The sequence below is a fragment of the Cladophialophora carrionii genome (assembly GCF_000365165.1).
Source record: "Cladophialophora carrionii CBS 160.54 unplaced genomic scaffold supercont1.6, whole genome shotgun sequence".
Classification (NCBI taxonomy): Eukaryota; Fungi; Ascomycota; class Eurotiomycetes; order Chaetothyriales; family Herpotrichiellaceae; genus Cladophialophora; species Cladophialophora carrionii.
In genome coordinates, this window is record NW_008481831.1 from 292,662 (window position 1) to 310,278 (window position 17,617).

At 53.7% G+C, this 17,617-nt stretch overlaps 7 protein-coding genes across 7 annotated transcripts; 3 read left to right on the top strand and 4 right to left on the bottom strand.

Moving 5' to 3' along the window:
* Positions 1-897: 897 nt before the first annotated feature.
* G647_07065 (uncharacterized protein) lies at positions 898-2,001 on the bottom strand (the record flags this gene model as incomplete). The annotated part of the gene is made up of 3 exons (XM_008731382.1): positions 898-1,029; positions 1,084-1,638; positions 1,696-2,001. The coding sequence occupies 3 exons, from the start codon at positions 1,999-2,001 to the stop codon at positions 898-900; spliced, it is 993 nt and encodes a 330-aa protein (XP_008729604.1).
* Positions 2,002-4,502: 2,501 nt separating this feature from the next.
* G647_07066 (uncharacterized protein) lies at positions 4,503-5,070 on the top strand (the record flags this gene model as incomplete). Its single annotated transcript, XM_008731383.1, has 2 exons — positions 4,503-4,788; positions 4,874-5,070. 2 exons carry the CDS (start codon positions 4,503-4,505, stop codon positions 5,068-5,070), a joined length of 483 nt encoding a protein of 160 aa, XP_008729605.1.
* A 1,371-nt stretch (positions 5,071-6,441) lies between these two features.
* Positions 6,442-7,878, bottom strand: G647_07067 (uncharacterized protein; the record flags this gene model as incomplete). Its single annotated transcript, XM_008731384.1, has 1 exon — positions 6,442-7,878. One exon carries the CDS (start codon positions 7,876-7,878, stop codon positions 6,442-6,444), a length of 1,437 nt encoding a protein of 478 aa, XP_008729606.1.
* A 2,316-nt stretch (positions 7,879-10,194) lies between these two features.
* On the top strand, positions 10,195-11,215 carry G647_07068 (uncharacterized protein; the record flags this gene model as incomplete). The annotated part of the gene is made up of 2 exons (XM_008731385.1): positions 10,195-10,488; positions 10,583-11,215. 2 exons carry the CDS (start codon positions 10,195-10,197, stop codon positions 11,213-11,215), a joined length of 927 nt encoding a protein of 308 aa, XP_008729607.1.
* Positions 11,216-11,469: 254 nt separating this feature from the next.
* On the bottom strand, positions 11,470-13,702 carry G647_07069 (uncharacterized protein; the record flags this gene model as incomplete). Its single annotated transcript, XM_008731386.1, has 2 exons — positions 11,470-13,261; positions 13,314-13,702. 2 exons carry the CDS (start codon positions 13,700-13,702, stop codon positions 11,470-11,472), a joined length of 2,181 nt encoding a protein of 726 aa, XP_008729608.1.
* A 964-nt stretch (positions 13,703-14,666) lies between these two features.
* On the bottom strand, positions 14,667-15,646 carry G647_07070 (uncharacterized protein; the record flags this gene model as incomplete). Its single annotated transcript, XM_008731387.1, has 2 exons — positions 14,667-15,408; positions 15,471-15,646. 2 exons carry the CDS (start codon positions 15,644-15,646, stop codon positions 14,667-14,669), a joined length of 918 nt encoding a protein of 305 aa, XP_008729609.1.
* Positions 15,647-16,453: 807 nt separating this feature from the next.
* G647_07071 (uncharacterized protein) lies at positions 16,454-17,605 on the top strand (the record flags this gene model as incomplete). Its single annotated transcript, XM_008731388.1, has 1 exon — positions 16,454-17,605. One exon carries the CDS (start codon positions 16,454-16,456, stop codon positions 17,603-17,605), a length of 1,152 nt encoding a protein of 383 aa, XP_008729610.1.
* Positions 17,606-17,617: the final 12 nt, after the last annotated feature.

Here is a 17,617-nt window from a genome sequence, read left to right on the forward strand (position 1 = left end):
AGAACAGGAATGAGCCAAAAAATACGCGGATAAGAGCCCCGAAGGACACTTAATGGCGACATCCACCGCGATGTGCAATGCAGGGACACCGCCATAGCAAACCCAATGCTTGAGCTGGGTCGCTCCCACAAGGTCTATCAATTGTTAGTCAAACACGAACACATTACGCTGGGTTGGGGAGGACTTGCAAGTATGAAGAATTCCAAAACAAAGAGCGCGGGCGAGCGAGGAATAAGTAGTCGAATGGCTGCCAAGAAATCACTTTGGCAAACAGAACAAACACTGCAAACAGGCAGTATTGGCATGAGAGTGAAGATTAATGGTTGGCCAATGGGGAAGGAAGTCGGAGGTCGGAGCTGGAAGCACCGGAGAAATCCTCCGCACGCTTCCACTGAAATGATTACCTCTGGAGAGGCAATCGCTGTGATTCTTCAGTCTCCATTGCAACAGCACCAGGTACGTTGGAGAACAAGGGCTTTACCGCGATGCTCAGTGGCCGCCAAGTCCGATTCGTAACCCTGGTCAGATGATTGAGCGACAAACTCCACCTAACCCGAAACCCGGAAAATGAGTCGCCAGAGTTGTATAGACCACAGGGCTGTCGGCACTGGCGAAAATGGTGAGAGTGAGTTAGGTTGGGACGACCGCTTCAAAAAGAATGAAACATGGGTCCTGGCTGAGTAGGGGAATAAACTTCAACTCGGAACGAGTATCACCGTATACAACATCACTGCGAAGTCGACACTCTAGATTCAGATGTCACGGTCTCGGCGCTGGCACCTGTACAGGTCTTTATTATGCAATACCGTAATGGTGTACGTTTACGCTAATGAGACTCGTGTGAATGCGAAGAGGCAGACAGCCTATTTCGCTTGTCCGCATTTGCTCCACCTGCATTTATGCTTCTTGGTCCCAGGGCACAAGCGCATCCTCCCCAACTTTCTCCCGGATCAACTTAGTACTCAATGTGTAGAGAGCGTCGGCTAGCTTGGGGTCTGAAGCTTGAGATGATTCCTTGCCCGGTTGTCCCTACATGCGATGTCAGTGCTTCCGAATACAGGTTCCTTAAGGTACGGTACTCACTGGATCCACAAAGTAGTAACCCTGATAGTTCTTTTCCTCGACCTCTGGCGCAGTGGCGGCCCACAATGCGCTGTACGAACCCTGCTCAATATCTCTTCCCACAGTCGTCATTGCCCAGCTGAGGAAGTTGCCAAAGACACCGGGGTAAGCATCCTTCCACTGCTGCTGCATGTTTGTGTTGACAGTTCCTGGGTGCACACTCAAGGAGTATACATTGTCGCCATTGGGCTTGATGACCTTCTCGGGAAGGATGAACTTCGCCAATAAGATCAAGGCCAGCTTCGTACGTGCGTAGAGATGCGTCGCGCCGAAGTTCTCGTCGTTGATCTCTTCAAGTGAGCCGAAATGGATGTCTGGAGGAGATGCACGATGAACTTCAGAGGCTTCGAAGACGATTCGGGGAGGAACGTCTGAGACTTTGGATGCCTTGCGAATGAGAGGGTAAAGCAAGTTCACGGCATAGAATTGGCCTAGGAAGTTGACGCCGAAATGCCGGTCGATACCATCGGCATCAAGCCCGTAGGTGTTTGTGTTAATGCCAGCAGACAAGATCAGCTACCGAAGTCATCAGTCTCGCGTTCTCGTAAGAGTTGTCGATCACCTGGCACTTACCAAATCCACCCGATCGAGCTTGTTGCGAAGGTCAGTGAAGACCTGCTTCACCTCCTTCAGATTGCCCAGATCACAGCCCACCCAATCCACATCAGCGTTGGGTGTTTCCTCCTTGATCTGCTTGATTGCTTCATCTCCTTGCTCTTCTTTTCGGTTTACCATGATGACCTTGGCTTTGGCTTGGGCAAACTGCCGTGAGATCTGAAACCCGATCCCATTTGCCCCCCCTGTGACCACCGCGGTCCGTCCAGAGAGATCGTGGAGTTCCTTCCTGGGTCCAATCACGCTGTGTAGTGCTGACTGCATGTTGATGGCTGTCGCGGCGGTGACGATTCAAGTTTTCAGAGAGTAATAGGTAGTAAACTGGCGTACTTAGCAAGCACAAGCTGGGCTTCAGCGACCTAAATCTTGTACTTGAAGGTCAAGCGCCTGATGTTATGAGATCATCCTATCTGCCGGATCAAGAATCCGTGAGTGAGCGGACAGCGTGACCCGGAGACGACATCTCATTGAGCTGGAAGCGCTTTCCTAACATCATGTTTACATCATTGCGGAAGATGTCTACGAGAACACCTTCACTTTGTGGTCTCCGTAGCTGGTAATAGTAACTGCTTTGCTGAGATCATGCTTGTTTTGAACATGTACGACGACGACGGGAGGAGGACTGACTCCGTACTCCGTTCGGACAGAGTAGACATTTCTACCTATGGTACTCCGTACGGAGTATCATATAAGCGAATAGAGCTAGCAGCGCTTGGCGCGTGAATGAAACTCACTTGATCGTTGCCGCTTTCATCTCCTCGCTGTCCTCTCTCACCTTCCTCTCACACTCGCACTCAACCTTGATCCCAACTCTGCGGCCATGTGAACTCCTAATTTGAGGTGGGTAGAAGCTATGTATTGCCATCTACCTATTGAACCCAAGCGCCGTAAAATGTCGTCGCTTGGGCATGATTTGGAAACACGCACGTGGTGATGCTGAATACGAGGCGTTTTGTCCGGTCGTCGGCACATATCAATTACTTCGGAAGCTTCCAGGTTCTTACTACAGTCTTGTTGAAAGATCCATTCTCAGCTGGCGGAACTCAGAAGGGTACCCAATGGTACGCTCGAGACATCAAGCCTCAGCGATCCATATCCTCCGCAATCACATGGATGAGAAGGCCATTAAAACTCCTGTGCGCTGCAGTACTGGCGCAGTGTTTGAAGCGGGATCGATCGCAATCTTCCCTCGAAAGAAATAAGTTGGAATTCTCCTGTACAGGAAGAGTCGACGCACATGGACACGCTGCCGCTTTCGGAAACACAGCAAGCATTCCAGTTCTGGGTTCTTGCAACTTCACCACGACTTATCGAGAACCTCTCTAGCCTCAGAATCCACAGCCACCATCGTCGCCGCCATGTCCATGAGGTCCACCATGTCCAAAAGGTCCACCGTGTCCATGAGGTCCGCCGTGTCCAAAAGGTCCGCCGTGTCCAAAAGGTCCGCCGTGTCCAAAAGGTCCGCCGTGTCCAAAAGGTCCGCCGCGTCCAAAAGGTCCACCGTGTCCACCATGTCCGCCGTGTCCGTGATGGCCACCTTGTCCGTCATGCCCGTCATCTCCATCATCGCCGCCATATCCGTCATGTCCGTCTTGTCCGTCATATCCATCATGTTCCTCATTACCACCATCTCCGTGATCATTCTCCCAACCCTGGCCCTGCTCGTAACCACAGCCGTCATCGTCGCCTTCATGGTATTGACCATCATCGCCTTGACGAAGCACACGAGTTAGCAGACCGTCGACACAGAGAGAGGTATTCATCACTGAAGGCACTTGTTCTTACCATGTCCTCCGGCGGCGTGGAGATGATTGAAGAAGTCCTCGATATGCTGTAATAGCTCCGGTCCCCGCTCTAACAAATCGTGGACGCTGCTGGATCCGTCAGAGTCGTCATGAGAATCGTCGTGAGAATGACCGTGAGAATCGTGGGAGTCGCCATGGGAGTCGTCATGATCATTCCCGTCGGCATAGTGAGAGTCATCGTAGTCCTCGTCGTGGCCCATTTTCACAACTTTGCAGGAGAGATTTGGGATGTCTTGCAGGTGAGTTCACAGACGTCTGGAAGTTGATTGCTTTCGCAGTGGACTTGTCGTATTTGAGCACCGAAGCACAAGACTGCCGACGGTTCGAAATTATATCGGCCCGTTAGAGTTGTGGACGTACAGCTGACCTTTCAAATCATGATGCGGAGACTTGGCCCGTACCAAAAATACTAGGGGCCAGCTAACAGAACGTGATGAGTATGCTGTATGCAAATGGACGAGAGAAAGTAAGCATTGACTGCCCTACAACGTATGGGGCCTTGTCTGCCACGCTAGCCACCTGGTAGTATATAGGGGTACTGTATCCAGTAGTAGGTATTGCGTGAGATTGGCCGAGCCCCTTGTGGCGTGGCTGTGACCGGTGCGTGTGTGCGCCGTTAGAGCAACTTGCTTTATCCATTACTCCGTGCACAGTACACGTATACTCTTTAACTAGACCAGAGATAGGAATAACTAAGATGGTGATTGTTGCACATGGAGCTCCGATATAGAAGGAGGTCCAAACTATTTTCAGCTTTGGTTCCCCGATTGGCTACACGAGCACAACTTACTCGGTGGCGCAGTGTATATGATCTCGATTCATTAGAGATGGAAAGGGCACAAGATATATCAACCAAAAGCAGTCTTGCCTCTCTCCATCGCCCTCGTCCAAGACTGATTCGCTGAGCTTCACACCTGCACTACAGTACATCTAGCAGTCGAACAACACCGCACCGTCAAGATGGCGCACGAACAACATGACCATGACCATGACCAAGACCAATCTTACGATGAATCCTACGAGAGCACCTACGACAAGACGGTTGAAATCACCCTGAAGCTGAAGGAGTCAATGCTCGAGGGCTTGCACGACGACCCTGACGACAGCAGCGACGATGACTGCGATAGTGACGACGGCGCCCACCACCCAGAAGGCGCTGACGACTCCCCTCCGGAGCACATCCAAGAACTTCTCCAGGAGGTCAAAGACGCCTTCCAGGAGGTTAACGATGCCTCGCAGCAGAGCGGTAAGCTTCCATCTTCACTGAACTGATTCCTAAGTCGCTACCCCTCCCTCGACGGATCTTCAACTGACGGAGTTTCGGCTGTCAGATCCCTCGTGCCACCATGAAGACGAGAACCTCCAACAGACATTGATCAAGCTGCACCAGTCTTTGAAGGAGCTCAAGCCTTTCGGCCGCCGTATACCTGCGTTCCGCAAGTTTCACAAGCTTGTTCACAAAGCTATGAAGGGACATGGACATGGACATGGACATGGACACCCGTCAGACGCCGCCTACGATGAGTAAAGCATTCACATGAGAGATGGTTCCGGGGATGGATGGGTGGGCTAGCGAGGGTGTGGCGAATTGAAAGGGTGGGTGGTTGAACCTCAGATGTAGCAGATCATTCATTAGCAGTCTAAGTCGTGCGTGGATCGGCTTTGTAGGAGATCCGCAGAAATGGGAAGAAGTGGTAACCGGTCCTTTTCGTTTTGTTGAACTCTCGTGGATCTCAAGACCGCAGGTTTTTTTGATCGACTGTGTCCAAGGCCAAGGCGCTGGCCCCAGCAGTTCACCCCCTCTTCACGCTTCAGGTCTCCTTTCTCGGAAGCTCCCCAGTAGCCGGTAAGACGAGAACCCTAGCGGCTAGCGATTAGGGATTGCGCGCCGAGAACAGTCATCCCTGCCCGGACGGTGTTGCTCGCATCCTCCAAAGATTGACCGTGCCTACTCGTAAGCGGTGGCCGTTGGATCTGGGCTTACTTCTGCCAAATACTCCTCTTCCACCAATAGCGGCAAGCACGTGGACTGGAACGGACCTTTCGGTAGCTGTTGGTTCCAGTTTCAGACACAGCCGTAATGCTTGATATGGCGACCACTTAGCTAAGCCACGGACCACAGCTATTTCCTCGGTGCCCGGAAATAGCGATACCCGACCTCGGTATAGCTGGGAACCAAGTGTCGTCAAGACCGCGATGCAGAAGCGGAAAGTGACTTGGCCGTCGACAACCGGCGTTGGAGCATGCCAGGATCAAGCGATAGGAGGTGGTTTACGTGGGGGTCCACACCAGGGATCCAGCGTCTTTAGATTTTGAAAGAGCAGGAGTGGCATCAGGTGGGAGACTGATGGGCTTCGGACTTCCGGCGATATGTTTCAGGAAATGGAAAGTGGGTAACAAGTAGATGAGTCTGCATTGCCACAGATTTAACGTCTTTCTAATGCTTCTCCAAGGGGCCCGTTGTTGTCTTCCTCGACACCACGACAAAGCGAGACTTCAAGCCTTACCTCGTACTGTCATCAAGCAAGGCCGCACACTTCGCCCCTCCGATGACCGGAGTCTCGGCGAGGCTGCCACCATACTATGTAAGGAACACGGACACTTGGTAGATTCTATCCTCTTGGGTGACCAACCTAGGTCGGAAATACGAGTATGAGGCCGAACACGAGCTGACACTCACTTTCGTTAGCGTAACAGCTGCCTCAAGCCCCGTGCAGGTGAATCCAAAATCGTCAGGGACAATGACGTCAACAAGCATTTAAGCTCATGCCTTAAGCTTAAGGAAGGAGCTGCCGCTTAACACTGGAAGGCAAGGCCACAGCATGTGTCACGTGACTTGTCGCGTTCCTCGTCGCGGTCTTCAACCGCCTCACATTTTCTCACTCTTTCTCACTCTTCCTCACTCCATCACGTTCCTCACATGCCATAAATCTTTCAAATCATTCTTGTTCCACTCCCAATCCACCTTCTCAAACCGTCTCTCCAACACCTCTCTGCTGTTTTGTAGTTTACCCTTCAAGTCGTCCCAATCCACCCTCAGCAGTTTGCCCTTGCGTTTGACCATCTCGCCGTTGATCAGCACGGTATCCACGTCCGAGGCAGCCGCATGCGTTACCAGCGCCGCGCCTAGATCGACCGCTCCCACCATGGACGGCGAATCCCTCTTGATGAGGACGATATCCGCGAACTTGCCCACTTCGAGACTACCGACCTCATCTTCCAAGTGGATTGCGGCCGCGCCCCCGAGAGTTGCCATGTAGAGCACGTCGTCCGTCCAGGCGGGTACGAGGTCCGGCAGCTTCCCCCGCGCGTGGTAGGTCGCGTTCTGGCGCATTCGCTGCTGTTGCAGCACGAGACGCATCTGGAAGAAGAGATCACCAGACGAGATGGCGGGAGAATCGATCCCCAGCCCGATCCGGCAGCCCGGCGTCCTGTAGAAGTCGAACGCCGAGGGAATCCCATGGGACATTGCCATCTCCGATTCCGGCGTGGCGACGACGCCAATCTGATTGTCCTTGACGAATTGGATGTCCTCCGCGGTGGGTTCGCACGTGTGAGAGAAGGTGACTTGCGCCGGCAGGGGCATGGACTTGTCACGCAGAAAGGCCAGACTAGGAAGATTGTACCGCGGCACGTCATGCATGGTCACGGGGACGTCGTTCTCCTTGACAAAGGTTAGAATCTCACGGGCCTCGTCCTCGGGAATCCAGTGCATGGTATCGAAGCCCAGGCCGAGGGTGAGGCGTCCGTCATTTGCCTGTCCGCCTAGAGGCTGTTGTTTCAGGAGAGATTTGAACAGCTCCATTTGCTCCTTGTGCCGGATCGTCATGTCGGGCAGCTTCATGGGGTTGAGGGAGGTGGGAATAGCGAATGGAGAGGCGCAATAAACGCTTCTAATCCCGGACTCGACCGTAGCTTGAATGCAGCGCTCGGCCCGCTCTGGGGTCGTCACCACGTGAGAGTGGTCCATGACCGTCGTGACACCGCTGGAGATGGCTTCTGCAAGACCCGATAGCTGCGAGAGGTACATGTCGTCGGCGTCTAGGAAGACCATCCGTCCCTGAAGGAGGTGGGCACAATACTCGAGGAGTGTATGGTTGCTGACAGTGGAGCGAAGCTGGGATTGAAAGACGTGTCGATGCCCATCGACAAACCCCGGAGTCACGATATACCCGGTCGCATCAATGATCTCGATTCCCGGATCTTGGACGTCGAGGTTGGGGCCGATCTGAGAAATTCGTTGTCCCTCCACGAGAATATCCACTTGAGGAAATGATGACTTCCTGTCCTTGCCCCAGATCAGGACCCGTCCGTTCTTGATCAGATATCCTGGCATTGTGGTTGAACGGGCCAGTTTCTCGCCACGAAGATTCGGACCATCCGAGAAGACCAGGTCCTGTGCTGGTAGCATGCCACTCTGCACGGGCCTCAGCTCTTATATGGCATGGCAACGTCTGGCTGCAGTGGTAGTGCCCAATCGATGCCACGTCCTGCACGGGGTATTGTCGTGATCAAGACTACCCCAGCCAACCAACGATGGCATCAATCACAGGCACCTGGCCATCACTATCAAAGTCCCAGTAAAGCAGGCGCGGCATTGGCGGCCGAATTCAATCCCGTCGAAAAGGTGAGGCCGAACAAATTTATCCCGTCAAATAGACCGACGTTGACAACCGAGCTGCATCATGACTAAGAGAATACTGTACTGTAAGATATGTATGTTTCCTGCGCGACCCCAATTCCATAACCTGAAGCTTACTGGCTTCGTTCAGCCAGCCCAGCCACAAAATGCACATCCTATACTATGATTCTGTTCTGACGGACCCTGGCCCGGTCGCCGATGCAAGTCCGTGCTGTGTCACGTACGAGTTGGACGACGTTGCCGATGACGGTATGTGCATCTCTGATGCTCATCCTCATGCTTATGTTCATGTATATGCATGCATGCGCAGTGTGCATGACTCTCCCTGTCCGCGGAAATTTTGTCGAGTCATTACCGCATCGCACAGCGGCGCACACCAGCATTACGCGTCGTGCACCGCATCACTCCTAGAGGTCCGCATAGAGGAAAGGCCTTCGAACACCCTCCGTCGCGGCGGGAAGTCGGAGTACTATCCGTATACACCGGCGGGGGCGAGTGCAGGTACAAGTGGAGGTGATTACGGTACCGAAAAGGTCAGTTTTGGCGATGAGGCGCCCTGGACCCTCGAGACAGAGAACAGCACCGTCGCAAGGATGGACCGCAAATAGTCACCAACGATGTATATGCGGCGGAGCTCCGCGTACGAGTCATGATTATATGTGCGCGCCTGTTGTGAGAACGGGGCCGGCCCAACCATCAGCGACCATATTCTGTACGAGAGGACGGTAACAGTACTGTACTGTGCTGTAGATGTGGATTTACCGGGCAGGTCATGTAGGACCCAGATCCAATCCGCCAGATTCTACAAGTACAAGCGCCGTGAGGAGGTGCAGGTAGGCATTGCATCTCTAGGGATATACCAAGTTTGTCATCAACGGCAGTCGTTCCGCTGGTTTCAAACGGTTGATCACCGGCCTAGTCAATGTTACCCACGTCGCGCTACATACAGTGTGTATGTATGTATGTATGTATGTATGTATGTATGTATGTATGTATGTATGTATGTATGTATGTATGTATGTATGTATGTATGTATGTATGTCTCTGGGATCGAAATTTGACCGAGAGAGAACAGAAGAGGGGAGCAGAATCGAGCAAGGAAGACAGTAGGGAAGAGTATAGTACGGTAAGGGGAGCTTTTCTGATCCGAGCAAGCGGGAGGCCGTACGACCAATTCGAGCAGCCGAGCAGTCGAGCAGTCGAGCAGGAGAGCGACAGGAGCTCCGTCTGGCTGGCTGGCTGGCTGGTTACTGTACTGTCCTCCAGACTCTGTAGGTATAGTTGAAAACACCACGAACCGCGAAAAATGGGCACATACCTACGGAGTACATAGGCAAGTCAAGTCACAGTGTTTCGATGAACGTGGATGATCGGGGGGGGACCGACGACGTGAACACACGAATCTGCCGGATCGGGCACTGGGCCGGTTCCGGCTGAGCCAGTCCTCCTAGTACGAGAACGAGTTACACACAATGATCGAACGCCACCTTCCGTCCATCCATCCATCCATCCATCCATCCATCCACCCCTGGGTTGACCCCGTGGGGACTCCGCTCGGTGGGAAGCTTCGGTGGTGCGTGGAGAAGCAGCAGCAGAAGCAGCGAAAAACGGCCCGGTGGGAGAGAGACAGATCACCGAGGTTGGGACCTAGCATCCACCTGAGAAAGGAGAGCAAGTGGTGGTCAATTGATGAACTGGTTGATTAATTGATTGACTCAATAATTAGACCGATCTCAGGCGGTCGGTCCGGTCACATGTCGCATGTCGCATACAGTACCATGGACATCTGCCCTAAGGTACAACTCCCTCGTTCTCCTCATTATCAGTCCTTGGAGTTGCTGGAAATCATCGAGACTGGACTAGGTACTCTGCTCTGCTCTGCTCATGATCTCTTGAAGTTGGCTATTTTGACGGGGAGACTTTCTGACTTCGCATGAACCGACAATCCCTTGCCCTTGCTGCACGTCGAAACGCTTTGAGCTCCACAATCCACCACCAAAGACCCCCACAATGCTGATTCTCATCGTCGGAGTCACTGGCAATATCGGCCAAAAACTGATCGAACCCCTTCGGCAGCGGGGAGCCCAAGTGCGCGGCCTAGCCAGGCACAAGTCGAAGATGGCTGCCGGGAAATTGCAACTTCTGGAAAGCTTCCACGATATGGAGGCGTGGCACGACGTGCCTGCCATCAGAAAGGCGCTTCAGGGTGTCGACGCCGTCATATGTGCGTATGGACCCGTGCCGGAACTGGTGCTGGAGGGTCAACTGCTGCTTGTGCGACTGATGGAGGAACAAGGCATATCAGTGAGTTATCTGAGGCCCCCTCTTCGGACGATGGCGCGGGCGCCTCTTTGCTGAACCTTGGTATTAATTTGTTCTTGTCTGGCGCGCGCAACAGCGGTTCATGCCCTCCGCGTGGAACCTTGACTGGACCGCGCTCGACTGGGGGGACATTGTCTACTATGACTTGTTCCTCGCCACGCAGCGCCAATTGGCCATGTCGTCCACCATCAAACCGTTCTACATCTTCATCGGATTCTTCGCCGAGACCTTCTTCTCCCTGCCTGAACATGGGGTCTTCAATCCTGCCACGCACGGCGTGTGGGATTCCAACAACGGTGCACCCAAGGCCGAGTATTGGGGCACTGGAGACGAGAAATGGCAGATCACCACGGAACAAGAGGCGGCCGAGTTCACCGCGGCTTTGGTTTGCGACGAGGCTCGCGAGCCGGGTGTGTACCGGTACTGCAGCTGGGAGTACAGCATCAAGGAGATTGCAGCCATCTATGAGAAGGAGAAGGGTGTCGCTGTTCGGCTCGAACGTCAAGGGACCGCCGAGGACCTGAAGAAGACTGCCGCCGCTAGTCAGCAGGAGTTGGGCTTGTCCAGGTTCTGGCTGTGGATGGGATATACTTACCAGATACATCAGATGTCGCAGAAGACCATGATGAGCAAGCTGGACAACAAGCTGTGTCCGGATGTCAAGTCGATTGGACTCGGGGAGTTCTTGAGCATGCATCCAGAGATCTGATGTATAACTACCCGGTCGCCGTTGCTAGTGCCAACGAGCATTCAAGCACACAACTTATCTCCAAGCTTGCTTTCCAAATGTGCTTTTATCGTGAATATCGCGAATTATTGAGCTCGGAGGAAAGTCAGCAAAGGATCCGTCCAGCCTACACTTTCAGACTTTAGTCCTTTTATGGTGAATATTGTGATCATTGAGCTCGGCGAACCGTCAGCAGAGGATTCGTGTAGCCTACACTTTCAGACTGTTGCAAAATATCAGGTGGCTGCCAATGTTGACGGGAAGAAGTCTGCCAGCTCTTGGCCCCAAACGTCCCAGTTATCGCCACAGAAATCGTACATGAAAGCGTGTAGCTCACTGTCGTTCGGTTTGTCAATGTCTGCCGGAGCCCCCGGGTCCATCTGATAATGGCCTCCCCCACCGCAGTCGAATACAGTTGGTAGCACGTTGTCACGCGAGCTGCTGGCCAAGGTATCGCTTTGGTCCAAGGAAGGGAGTCGCATGGTGGTAGTGGAGTGACGGATTTTACTCTGAGAAAGTTCCGTCTCTGCAGACCCTATTGGGGCGCGAAGGGCGCCTTGCTGCGCTCCAGTCAATCTGGCCTTCAGCTCAGCAAGTCGCTTATCCAGGGTGTCAATGTTCTTGACCATCAGATCGGAAGTGTGCCAGAATCTGTGACTGTGATCGAGAGTAAGCCTGAGGAGGTCAAAGTTGGATTGTGCCAGTTCCTGGGCGGCGTCGTCTCTCGCGAATGTTTTCTTGAAGATCTGGGTCGCCGCGGCGATCCAGAACGTGCTCGCTAGGAGCGGATGACCGTATCGGATATGATTGGGAGAGGCGTTTCGGATAACACGCATGATTTCTTCTGCCGCTCCAAGATATCTGTCCCAAGCGATCTGATCATTCGTGAAGCCGAGGGTTTCTCGAAGCCTCTCGCTCACCGATGGTTGATTCAATGAGAGGCAATCAGCGAGGTCTTCGTCTCCAGAAAGTCGTGTAGCATTTTTCTGGCCGCAGAAGTGATGAAACACCATCAATTTCCCCAAGTGAAGCATGGCATGAATGAGTTGTACGTCGCAATCTTGGCTCGCGGATCGACCGCCGTATGCGGAAGAGATGGAAAATGTCAAATAGTCGCCTTCGTAAGCTAGATGCTTCGGTAGTACGGTTTTGAAATATAGAAGGAAGTCATCCAAGACTGCCAGCTTCCGTTCGTCGACTGGTTCGGGGCCCGTTCTGCCAGACGACATGCCCATATCCTGCCTCGAGGCCATGCGATCGCAATGCGCAGTGGGATTCGCGGTCGTGTGTGCGTCATGGACCAGTGAGTTTACGACAAGATACCACGCCTTTCCACTCGTATTCCCGCTTTCCAGGAGCTTCCGCGTACGATGGAGGGGATCAGGATCCAGGAAGCAGCTTGCCTGATGATTGCCTTCAAACCAACTTGCGTCGTTTACTGGCAGAAGCACAGCGTGTTCGCCTGCGTGTATAGACGCAGGGCGCCGTCGTACAGTAGAAGCGAAGATGTCAAGCTCGTATAATGCCCACCAAACTCGCCGTTGTTCCTCACTCTGACGCCACGAGCCTGCCTGTGCCAGAGAGCTTTGTTCTTTGATTGATTTTCCCTGCAGCATTGCATCCGTCAAGTGGAGTTCCAATTCATGCGCAATGCGGACGCAGACCCCCAAGGACCTCCAAGCCCGGCCTCGAGCGGATATGGTCATTTCGTAGAATGTAATCAGGACATAGGCTTGAAGGAGAGCCAAGGGAGGTCTGCTATCACCACATCGATCGAGCTGATCGTGGATGGTCGCACGAGCAAGTTTATAGAATCGACTTGGAGTGAACATTGATTCTGATCTCCCGGCATGAGGTCCCTCTCGCTCTCCTGATTGTGCTGGCTCCATGTAGTGAGCGGCGAAGGCGCACATGGCCGCAACTAGGGCAGATGCGACACCGAGTTCGACCGTACTGTAGACTGTAGTGTCAAATGTTGGCCTATGGAATAGAGACAGAAAGGTCATGTTGTCGAAATACGTGCGGATGCTAGACGAGATGTTAGCAGACGTCGCGTAAAAACAATACATCCGGCTCTTACAACGCAGACAGCCTTTGCCGCGACAGTCCGAGCGCTTGACAGATGGACATCATGTTGTTCTGTGAGGGGGCTCTGTAGAATAGAGAGTCTTTGGGTACCGCGGGCTCTGACGGCGGAAGCGGCGAAATAGTGTATGACTGGTTCTCGTGGAAATGATGAAAGACCCACGACTGTGCTGTGGTGGATTCTGGACTCGAGGCGGCGGATCCAGTGGTACTTTCAGCGTCGCGAAAGAACGCGGGTGGCGAGTGCTGGACTCGTTGATTCCTCGTTGCGGTCTGGGCAGGGGCCTGGATGATGTCGTCGTCGTCATGGTTCACGGAGTCAGTAGTGGAACGCCAGGAAGACCGCTTGCGATGTTTGGCCGAATGCGAGCCTGTCGAGGACATCTCAGTCGTTAGACACCCGATCATTCGTACTCAGGGCGAAGCATATCTACGTACCAAGTTTCGGGCCCGGCTTATGCTGGACATTCGGATAGCAGCACGGTTGGCCATTTCGGGTGCAGACGATGCAATTCGGCAGCGTCTTGTCGCTATATGCAGAGGCGAATATTAGTAGCTGTATCCAGTGGGCAGTACAAGCGCTGGCCACTGTGTGCTTGGACGAACCATTTGACCTTGCGTCTACTTCATTGTTAGCGACGAGGCGTGTCTTGCACCGATCTGAGGTGAGTCTGACTTCCTACAGGTATAGCATGCGAGGTTCGACTGATTGCCCGCAGTCATTCTCCTTCCTTTCGCTGCATCTCGGCCATGAGCAGCGCAGGACGGTGCCCTGCTTGAGAGCTTTGTGAGATGTGGCTCATCCGGCATCGCGTCATCAAAGCATCCGCACAAGGAGGAAGGGAAGAAAGGCGCATGCTGAGGATTCATGCAGAGCGTTTCCATTGCTCACGCGACATTGCAGTATGCCCGTCATGTTATTGCAGCGGCGAGGGTGTAAGACGCAAGGTGGTTAAGACTTGGATGTCGAGAATGATTGCCGTCTTCCCCGTTCAGGAAATACACCGAAGTCACAGCGAATCCCGGGCTCAGGCGCGAAGGTATCGAGCGTCGAGGCCATGTCGTGTGCCAATTGGCAGAAGAGGCTGGTCAGGTGAAGAGGCGTACGAGCAGCTATGTGACTGTCGCCGCAAATTACACTGGAGTTGATATCGCAAAGTCACAGTTTTCCAGGCAGAAAATGTGTGCGTACAAATGGCCCCATTTTGCTACCAAACTCTGACGACTATGGAGACAATGAATGCCATGTGCGCAATACCATGTGCAAATGACCAGTGCTGGGATATAATTCAGATAACCACCAACACGACTGGGAACCAGCTTGACCCGCGCTTGTCCCTCGCCACGCTCAAGCCGTGGCAGCCCATTGATTCCTGAAGTTGTTCAGCCCAGCCATCAGACCGAAGAAGCCGACCAAGCCAGTGTTCATGCCTGGAATGCCAGCGGGGTACAGGCTGTAGTGGATTGCAACTGGCATCCAATATGCCGCCACCATGAACTCGTTCCACCATTTGCGGTCAAAGTCTTCTTGCTCCTGTGCCGACTGGCTCTGTCGCTTCTCCTTGTTGATCTCGGCCTCGCGCCAGAGGCGGAGGAAGTCGCTGGCCACGCCTACGGTCCACGCGCGACAGCTCCAGGCAACCCATTTAGCCACCCCCCCACGCTTCTCGACGACTGTCAGGGGCACGACGCCCTTGCCGGCCAGGTGGTAGACGTTCTCCATGGCCTGAAACCCAAGGTAGCCGGCACACTGCACCAGCGCAATACGGTGAAGGGCCGGATCCATCTCCTTGGACGACTTCTTGGACAGGAGTGTTTTCAGCCATATGTATAAAGGAATGAGGCCCGTCAAGCGCAGCGAGGTGCGAGTATCGGAGATCAAGGCTCCGAGTGGAGTCAGGAACGAGGTGGGCGCGGCGGGGGTGAGGACACCGGCTGGGAGCTTCTGAGGCGTGCGACCGATGAGCCGGGATATATATGCGACGAGCGCAGCGCGTGTCGGCGCGTTCGCATGCAGGTAGGCCGCAAGGTAGATGGCATAGTTTAAGGTCGAGAGAGCTGCGCCCAAGCCCGCGGTGGTCTTGATCAACCTGTTTCCCACGTGTCAGTGCACCCTTTCTGCCCCAGCATCTCAAACGTCAGGGTCGCATACTTGCTGATACGGATCAAGATCTCGTCGGCTTTTGAGATGGTAGTTTTGACTTCACTGGGGACCTTGCTCAACGCCGGAATCTGGCCCGGCTTGAAGGGTTCAACATCACCCTTCGCCTCGGTAGGATTCTGAGGGACGACGCTGGGGTCTGGATTGGCGGCTTCACTGCTGGACATGACTGCGACGTGACCAACTTTGGAATAAGAAGAGGCCAACTTCGAGGAATTTGGTATATGTACGGTCGACGCGGCCGAGAGTACCGAAGTAAGAAGTAGTCAGCCCAGTCAGCGAACAAGGGTTACGTGGTACGGCGGGATCGCGCAGCTGTTCTCCTGCTCAGGATCGGAAGGTGGACGGGCGCGTCAGAATATCAGCAATGATTACCACAGATGATGAGAGCCAACACCGATAAGAGGTAAATGGCAAAAAGCTCTGGTGTTTGGAATTACGAGTCGAGCCATCATAGCACCGTCGATCCTCCTCCTCTCCATGCGGAGGTCATTTTCCCCTTGACCCATTCAACCGAGGTTCACCAAATACGGACTAGTGCCCTCGGTGAAGGCGGTCGTGGTCGGTCCGAGCTACGGTCAAGCAATGGGCCATCTACGCATCCAAAGCCATCAGTAAGCTGCCAATAATGGACATGCTTGGACGTGGCGGCCACCCCGGCCACCTCCTGGAACTCGTCAGCCTCGTCGCTCAGCCTGGGGTTGTTGTGACCCGCGGTCAAGTGCAAGAGCATTGACATTTCTCGAAGGATTTGCTGAAGCCGCACGAGCCCACATTCGGCCTCGTCATGGATCTGGGCGCTCCCAACCCGCCTGTCCGCGGGAGGTCGGTCGATGGACTGTGCTTAAGATGAGTATATCAACAGATTGTACGGAGTATGGGCGAGGTTGTTCCCGATCTACAGCAAACAGCTTCGGATACGGAGACATCAGCACCTGGAACATCACGCCACCGTTCGTACTTTGGTCTGAACGATGAGAGTCGCCTCGAATCTTTTAATTGGTTTTGTCGCCCTCATATACGCTTCACCCATATCACCACGACAAGCCGTCACAGCATTCATAACCCCCCCCTTACCTCCTCCACCGGGATGCACGGGCTCTTTTCCGTCTGTCTTCGGCATCGCAGTCATCAACATATCCCTGCCTTCTTCATCGCCGAGGCCATCGCAGACATTGCAGAGGCGGCAACAGCCTCCTGCCGCGATATTCACGGTCGGCACGGTCGACCAAATCGATGACGGACAAGTACAAGGCGGGATGCACACAGTGTCCATCAGCATAGAAACGGCTTCGACTCCGCCTTCACCTCCGGTGGCAATCCTCCCACCAGTGACGCAGATCGGTGATGGGCAGATCCAAGGGCCCATGGCCACCAATGTACAAGCTGGCTCGACAGCAACAGTCACAATATGTTCGAGCTCTCCTTTACCGTTCCCTCCCTTGTCAGCCGCAGCTGTTTTCAGCAAACCCCCTTCCGTGATTGAGCAAGCTTGTGGGATCTCGAGGATATTGACCTCGCCGACACCCGATCCAACAACAGTCGCAATAAAGCCAGGATCTGCATTTTCCAGTTATTTCAATACGGTTCTCTATACCACTATTCCAGTTAGCAACACCACACCTTCGCCATCAGTATCAGTATCAGCACCATCACCATCTCGTTCCACAGCCACCACGGATGAAATCCCTACCAGACTGTCGCTCGTCTCCTGCCTCACAAACTCCACCCTGAGACTGCACCTCCAAGACAACAACCTCTACGACGGCCTCAATCGCACAGGCTACATCGCGTCAAACTATCAATTCCAGTTCGACGGTCCTCCCCAATCAGGCGCCATCTACACCTCCGGATGGAGCGCCTGTGCGGTGTCGAGCGCTGCGGTCTCGACTTCACCACAACAAGGCGGAGACGAAGAGAGCGACAACGAAAACGACAGCAATGGCAATGGTGGTGATGGCAACGATGCTGCACCACTAGAAGGCGTAATGACCTTAGCACTAGGCGCGTCGACCACATTCTGGCAATGTCTCAGCGGAGACTTTTACAATCTCTACACGGAGAACTGGGCCGCGCAGTGCAGCCCTGTAGAACTGCGAATCACACGACTGGTGGAGTGTGAGTGACATGCCGGGAGG